Here is a 7,892-nt window from a genome sequence, read left to right as displayed (position 1 = left end):
TAGCTGGGATATGGGAGAACAAATTCCAACTTGAAGAGGTGTACAACTCAGATGGCTGGTAAGATGTGGTAGCTACCCTCTGAAAACAGATGAACTCTTGGGAGGAAGGATGGATGGTCTTGTGGTAAAGGCACTAAACTGGGACTAAGATCAATTCCTAGCTCTGACACAGACCTCCATCCATGTGACCATGGGCATGTCACTTAATCGCTCTCTGCCTTATTATCCCCATTTTATAGATAGGGGAGTAATGTTTCCCTATTATACCAGAGCCTAAAGGATAAATCAATTAATTTGAGACACACTATGGTCATGGGAGTAGCTAGATTGAGAACATGAAATAACCCTTCAGTGCTTGCATTTACAGAGATTTCTATTTAAAAACAAAGCTTTGAGAGCAAAAAGATGTTCAGATAAGCTGGCCAGCCTTTGAGTGCAGGTGGTATTTTTCCTTTTTAAACTTTTCCTTTCCTGCCAAAATCCTCAAAGATGCCTGTACCTGGTACTCTATCATGAAACCACACAACATTTCAATGAAAACAGGCACTACTGTCGGAAGAAATGCTGGAACATCATGATTTATTAAAATAATTTTGTAAAATCCTAAGATTACACAAAGAAAAGTGGATGGTTTGTAGGGAGAGCCAGTGCTTCCTACATGGGACCAGAGCCCCTCTGTAAGGTCGAAGCATCAAGCAAATCTTCAGTGGAGAGGTAACAAGTTCAGTGTGGCTTTCAGATAGATTGGACGATCCAGACCCTGTTTGGCAGGATTGCTTTGCTTCCTGTACACTGCTGTCCTCTTGTCTGACCCTTTCAGCCCTCATTTCCCTTGTTACAATGTGTTTATTTGCACCAATGGAAGCACTTAATTTCACATAAAAAGCTCTCAACATTCTTGCTGATATTTTGTTCGCCTCAAATAAAACCCGTAATGCAGTAAGAGGAAACAATCTGAACATAAAGTAGAAGAACAAATTAACAAACCACAGCCAGAATACCATAAAACAGAAGTTTGAGTTAGGAAAAAAAAAAAACAATGGGTGCATATCCATGTTGGGACTCTGGATCCAGCAGTATTGCTGACATAGGTTTACACTTTCTAGTGTCAGAATGGGTCAAAATACTCCCCAAGGTTTAAAGTTTGCTTGTTAAAGCACAGTAGGTAAAACCTAACAGAAATAAGCATCTTACATCAGGCATAAGACCTGCATGTAATAGACTGGATGAAGTCAGACAATGGGATTTCCTACAGAGAACAACACTTTCCATTTCTTTGTGGAGTTCAGACACCTCTCTTTAGAGCAGAGGTGTGTATATGATAGTTATCCAGTTGTGTTCATTGAAGGTTCACAGACTCAGAAGGATTAATGACATGTTCTGAGTCCTAATTAAAAACAAACAGCTTTATGTAAAATACTGCCATAGATTTAAAAAACAAAAACAAAAAACGCAAGAGAGGGATATGCCAATAGAACAGACATGGCATCATTGTAACTGTAGAAAATGAACAAACTACTGAATTAGAAAAGTGCTACAAAACCTGAATTTCACATAAGACTAAGGATCTGTGTGAATAAGGAAATGCAAGAAGGAAACCCTTACTCCATCCATTAGCTGCACAGGAAGGTTTTCCTAAACCAAGGACAGTGGTTCCCTATTCAGATGATGATGTGCAGCTGTAGGAGTTAAACTGGAAAACACTCACTGTTCTAACCAATGCTAGCATGAGCTGCGATTCAGATGCGCCAGCAACACCAAGAGTTGAGACTGTGCTGCTTGTGTGAAGAGAGCAGTGATGTTTCACTCCATTCCCCTTGCCCGAACTCTTGAACCTCTCGTACCAGAACACTTTGGTCTTCCCCTCCACAAGCTTAAAATCACAGTAGAAGTCAGGCTGTGGTTAAAACCTTTGTGCATCAGTATCCTAAGACTTGATCTCCTGTACCCTCTGCTGCCCCAAAACAGCTAAAGCTGGGTCAAAATTCCACAATTTCTGGTAATGCTAGGTACCCCTGGCAAAATGCAAAAATCATATGACGAGAACAAACCCCCTTAAAAAGCAAAGCCCAGAAAAAGTTCTAGAATGATGTAGTCCTTAACACTTCCCCCCTTTGCAGGCCAGGTTCCTCTTTTTCTCAAGGCCAGCCCCTTTGTGGTATAGGGTGAGCTGACCCTGCTCATTTTTATTTGTTCCTTTTAATTTTAACCCTCAAATCCTCAGCCTCCTCTCCTTTATTCTCATTGGTTGTTACATCCTGGGGCTGCGGAGGAGGTGCCTGCCTGTTTCTGTTTCTTGCGGCGTTTGTTGAGGAGGCGGTTGTTGGATGTTTTCAAGTCTTTGATTTTCACTTGGTCGTAGTCCACTCTCATGGTAGCCAAAGCACTTGTCATCTCTTCCTGAAACCACATTGAACAATTGTGAAAACTCAGACATAGGCAAGACAGCCATTCCATCCTACTGATGAGTGACTGTCTGACAGAATGGAGCCCTGTTGTAGGTTATATTATAATCAATAATAAATTAGACCTTTCTGTTGCCTGGGAGAGACTAAAAGTGTTATCACCTGCTAACAAGGTATGGGAGCAAAAATCTTACTCCTACTCAATGTAGGCTGCCTATGTGAGTGTCAATGAATTTTGCAAACAGAAAATAGTTCAAATTTACAAGAGAATGCACCAGACTAATGGTCAAGTGATCAGAGAACATCCAAGAGGCCTGAACAAAATACATACAATCAAATAGAGACATGGGACTGAAAAATCATAAATGAAACTATCATCTCAATCCCTTTAATGACATTTTATATGTGAGTCTTGGCCTTACCTTAACTCATTTCACAGACAAAACTCCATCTTAATGTAGTTTAAAAGTTGAGAGAATGTCTGAGTAATTTAGGTTAAAATACATTACAGGGATGTTGCAATTATTCCAAACTCAAACATTATAAAATACAGTTAACCTTAAAAGAAATGCAAATATGTTAAGATACGGAAACAGAGTTAGAGAATCCAAACAACCTTAAGTCTGCCCTATAATGACAATGTAATAACCATACAGTTATGATCAATGCACAACAGTGTTTGGAGTCCCAGATTAGATTTAAATGATTTTTTTAAAAGACAAATTAGATCTTTTTCACTCTTTTTCCTCATGGTGTCTCAGGGCAGAGTTAAGGTTGTTTGGGTGCCCATAATGTGCATTTCCATGCATTAACATGTTTGGATTTCTTTCATTCCAAAGAAAGAAAGGCCTCTCCACCCCTTCTCAAACCCCATTCTGGGAAGAATCCCCAATAACCACAAAACTAATAATTCACGCAGCTGTTCTTTGGCTGACCTTCACTTCATCCCAGTGGTCTTTATCCTCTTGCAGGACCCGTGCAGTATGAAGAGGGGTTGGCGGTACCACCATTGATTTCTAAGGAGAGAAATAAAACCAGAAAGAAGCATTCTGCAAAGCTAGCTGTGTGAAATGATCACTTACTCTCATGAATGTATGTGAGGCAGAAGACCTATCTAAGCTACTTAAATGGCCTCCCATTACCTTAGAATCTGAGTGCCCAACAATCAAATGCATTTATCCTTTTTTCACCCTGTAAGGTAGAGAAGTATTATTATCCCCCTAAAATATCACCAAGGCATAGAGGATGTAGAAGCCACAGTCTGGCATTTCATTTGTTTTTTATTCTTTTCTAGGTTTTTTTTAAACCATATATTGTGTATTCTTATTATACTTCGTTTTTAACAACTGTTCATTCATTAAGTATCCCATTCAAAGCAGTTCATTATTTTTCTTCTAGCATTTGTGATAGGGGAAATTTCATTCTGCACATATAGTACTACTGGCTATGATCTCATCAGACCTTAAATGTAGGGAGGGACACAGAGGTTTCCTATGGGAGTACCATTCAGGAAAAGTCAGGTCTGGGTGAATTGGCAGGTGGAAACACAATCAAATGTTTGGAACAGGTGATTGGGAATTCGGTCACTTGAGTTCTATTCCCAGCTCTGCTCAGTATTTGTAGTGTGATGCTGGGCAAATAACCAAGCTACTTTGTGCCTCAGTTTCCCCGTCAGTAAAATGAGAACAATGATACTGACCTCCTTTTGTAAAGCACTTTGAGATCTACTGATGAAAAGTGCTATATATGAGTGAGGGATGATTATTCATCCAAATGTAAAATAGGTACAAAATAACTCACAGGAAAAGGTTGGGAGGCTCAATTAATGGCTGAAAATAATTTAGATCCTTGGCTGAAAGGTGCTACAGAAGAGAAATGTATAGTGTTATTATCTTGAGTAAGTACATATTCAATGCCCCCAACAATTGTTTTGCTTGAGATGCTCTTTCAGATAAGACTTAAGACTGAGGTCCATGATCTCTTGTCAAGAAAGGTCTTGTAGATCTTTTTGGTAGAGTAGGGTTGTTAGCTCAATTTCCTTGCTAAATTCCAGCTGAGTAATGACATTTTGCCTGTCTACAGCTCACACTGTAGACTCAGTTGGGCACAGAATTCTCCTGCTGTTGCATTCCATACCAAAGCAGGCTGCATTTCAGCAAAGGGTGAAGAGATCCCTGTGCATGTCATCATCATTTAACGTTTATATTGTAGTAGTGCCTAAAGGCCACCCAGGTCAGGGTGCCATAAAATTAAATCCTGTTCTAGCTAATATGGCAAGAGGAAGCCAAAAGCATGGCTGATCCCTTCTCTGGAAAAAGTCTCCTGCTGACCGAGGCATGATTTGTCAAGGATAGGCTGGGGAGGTGGGAATGGAAAACTGGCACCACGGAGTGCATTTTAGTTTCTCTGAGCAGGAGCTGAGTGTGCCCCCACCTGCTGACAGTTACTGCTTGCTGACTGCCACTTCCATACCAACTGACTGGAGGACAACATGCTCCTCCTAAATGACAAACCACATCCTCTTGCACCCGAGATGCATGGGCTGCAACAACAGTGCCCTCATCCATGGTTCAAACACAAAATGAGGACACCCAGCTGATTCACAGGGGGCTAATAAGGCTACATCCTTCATGTTTGTAAAGGGCTTTGAGATCTTCAGATGAAAGGCATCGCAGACTTATCTTCAGCAATGAATACAATAAAATAAGACACTATATGAAGTTATGTTGCTGTTTGTGTCTCTTCCTCCTGGGGTGAGCACAGACAGGGAAGTTCCTTAGAACTGCCATCCCTGGGAGAAAGGATTGTGCATTGTAAGCATTCTGTTTCCTTTGGGTTTGTTTTCATGGGAGTGAGAACCAAGCTCCGTGTTAGGCACGAACGTCGAAAATGTATAACATTCCCAGTGACACCTACAGACCAGAGATCGCATCCTAAAAGCCTCTGTGCTTGATTCATCCCGATAGCACCTTGGAACCCTAGCAGGAATTTGCTTCCTGCTTGAGATAATAAATATTACTTTATGAAATAGAGACATCTGCTCAAATACTTGGGAGAAAAAAAAAACAAGTGACAAAGCAAGACATGAACTAGTTTCCTCAACACCATCATGTATACTAGTCTCTGTTGTTTTTTCATAGGTATCAGTGCATAAATCCTTCCCCTTTCCCAGGCATTTTCAGATCTATGCCAAGGATGAGAATTCCCTTAGCATGAGGCTCTGAATTCATATCAACATAGCTAAGCCTGGGACTTCTAATAATAGCTCTTCATAAGTTCTGCAACAATGAAGTACCATGGCTTTTTTTAAAGGGAGGAGGGTGGCGCATGCTACAGTCAGTAGCAACTCCTGGCTGAGAGTAGGTAGGGATGTACTTGGTTCTTGCTCACAAGAACTGTAAAGTGTGTCCTCTGGTACCACAATGAGGAACTGTCTCTTTGCAGACAGGTGTCCTTTTACAGAGAGCACATTGGGTAGAGTCTTTGCTAATTAACAATGAGTAATAACAACAACGCTCTCCCTTCCTGTGCCAGGCAGAGCAGCATTTCAGGCTCTGCATGTAAGAATCCATCCCTCTCCTTTGTAAAAATCACGCAGGACTCACGTTAATCCAAGGATGATTCATAAACTGAGAAATCGTCATTCTCTCAGTCGGGTCTGTCTTAAGCAAGTGACGAATCAGCTGCTTGGCTGAAAGACAAGTACCAACATAGCACACTGTATTCAGCTATATCCAGCACAATCTTCAGAACAAGAATTAAGAAGGGTAATTGTATACATCTCAAGACACCTACCTGTGTCTGCTCTCATGTTGAAAAGCAGAGGAGATGGGAGAGACAGAGAGAGAACATAAGTACATGTACACACAAACACACGCACACAGGAAAGATAGTAGGAAGAGGAGACAAGAGGGTTAGGGATTCTATGAGCCAGTCTACACCCTGAAACTAACCTGTTGCTGACTACAGGTGTCAGCAGTGGGTCCCACTGGACCAGTGTTGAAAACTGTACACCTTGGCTGTTGTCTAACACAGGGTTTTCTGTAGCTCTACATCAACTTAATATCTAAACCTTTAATGACCACGGCATATACCAGACAAAATTGTTCGCAGCACTGTTGGCGTATCATTCTTTCTGTAATCAGTTTTGTCCCATCCATACTAGCAGTTAAACAGTTTTCAGCACTGGTTCAAGGGGACCCATTGCTGAGTTTGGTTTGTAGAGAGGGCTGAATAGGTTCAAATTAGGAGGGAACTACCCTCAATCACATCCATATGAAAACAAGTTTTCCAAATAAATTACCTCTCTCCACCTTCCTCTAGCATTTTAATAACTGCTGTCCTGGGAGAGGATAGGAACAGAATCCAGGGGAGAATGAGCATTCACCCGGGGACATACAACTGATGCATCGTCCTTCACATTAAATGTGCAGTGGCCCACTCCGCATACACGTTCATGAGATCCCAAAATGGACAGCTGTACCACATCTCACAGTGTGACACAGTGATGATATCTGGTTTTCACTCAATAAGTAAAAATTAAAGGGTGTTATCACAGTATAACCCACTTCTTTTCTAACAAGCCATTCTATCATTAGAAGTATGATCAGAAGCTGCTGAACTTATTTGCCTGACACATGGTTTGGCAAGTGAGAGTAGGTGGTCTAGGAAACTGGTGTAGTAACAGGGAATCAGAACCTTCCACTTCTAGCACACTGATTTTAATTCATCCAGGTCACCACTCAACAGCTGACTTTGGTCACTAGTTTAGCTGAAATAGATCGTTGACCTCAGCCTAATACAGGGATCGGCAACCTACGGCACGCGTGCCAAACATGGCACGCGAGCCGATTTTGAGTGGCACGCAGCTCCCTGCCGTGGTCCCGGCCTCCAGCCCCACTCAGCCCCCCCGCCCACCACTCTCCCCTGCGGGGGCAGGAGGCAGAAGCTTGGTTCTGCGGCAGCCAAGCTTCCCCCCTCCCCCGCTTCTTTCCTGCCCCTCTTCCTCTCCTTCCCTGCGCCAATCAGCTGATGGCCCTAGCGAGGGGGAGGGGGAAGAGCGGCAGCGTGCACACAGCTCCGTAGAGAGAGAGGTAGGGACGGAGCCTGGGGGAAGGGGGTGGAACAGGGCATATATCCCTTCCAGCCCCCTGCCATGAGCCGCTGGGAGCACCCCCACGAGCCCAGCACCCCAGCCTTCTGCCCTGCACCCCCCACCCCAACACACACCCAGCCTTCTGCCCTGCACCCCCACACCCCTCAGCCCTCTGACCTGAACCCCCCCACACACTCAGCCTTCTGCCCTGCACCCCCCACACTCCCCAGCCCTCTGCCTTGAACTCCCCACATCCCAACACACACCCAGCCTTCTGCCCTGCACTCCCACAGCCCCATCCCTCTGCCCTGAACCCCCCCCACACACTCAGCCTTCTGCCCTGCACCCCCCACACCCCCAGCCCTCTGCCCTGAACCCCCCCCACCCCAACA

At 43.5% G+C, this 7,892-nt stretch overlaps 1 protein-coding gene across 5 annotated transcripts in view; it reads right to left on the bottom strand.

Annotated features, from left to right (window-relative positions):
• Window positions 1–572: 572 nt before the first annotated feature.
• Window positions 573–7,892, bottom strand: part of MAPKAPK3 (MAPK activated protein kinase 3) — a 118,366-nt gene continuing 111,046 nt past the window's right edge. For 3 of the 5 annotated variants that reach the window (XM_024205702.2, XM_024205700.2, XM_024205701.2), the window contains exons 9-12: window positions 6,201–6,206; window positions 6,011–6,096; window positions 3,341–3,421; window positions 573–2,400 (exon numbers count right to left, since the gene is read on the bottom strand). In XM_024205702.2, coding sequence (XP_024061470.1) covers window positions 2,242–2,400; window positions 3,341–3,421; window positions 6,011–6,096; window positions 6,201–6,206 — 332 coding nt within the window. In that variant the 3' untranslated portion in view covers window positions 573–2,241. The remainder of the gene's footprint in view (window positions 2,401–3,340; window positions 3,422–6,010; window positions 6,097–6,200; window positions 6,207–7,892) is intronic. The other 2 variants (XM_024205704.2, XM_024205703.2) reach the window with 2 other exon arrangements.

This window comes from Terrapene carolina, unplaced genomic scaffold (assembly GCF_002925995.2).
Source record: "Terrapene carolina triunguis isolate 2854851 unplaced genomic scaffold, T_m_triunguis-2.0 Scaffold232, whole genome shotgun sequence".
Taxonomy (NCBI): Eukaryota; Metazoa; Chordata; order Testudines; family Emydidae; genus Terrapene; species Terrapene triunguis.
This window is presented reverse-complemented; position numbering and strand designations above follow the sequence as displayed.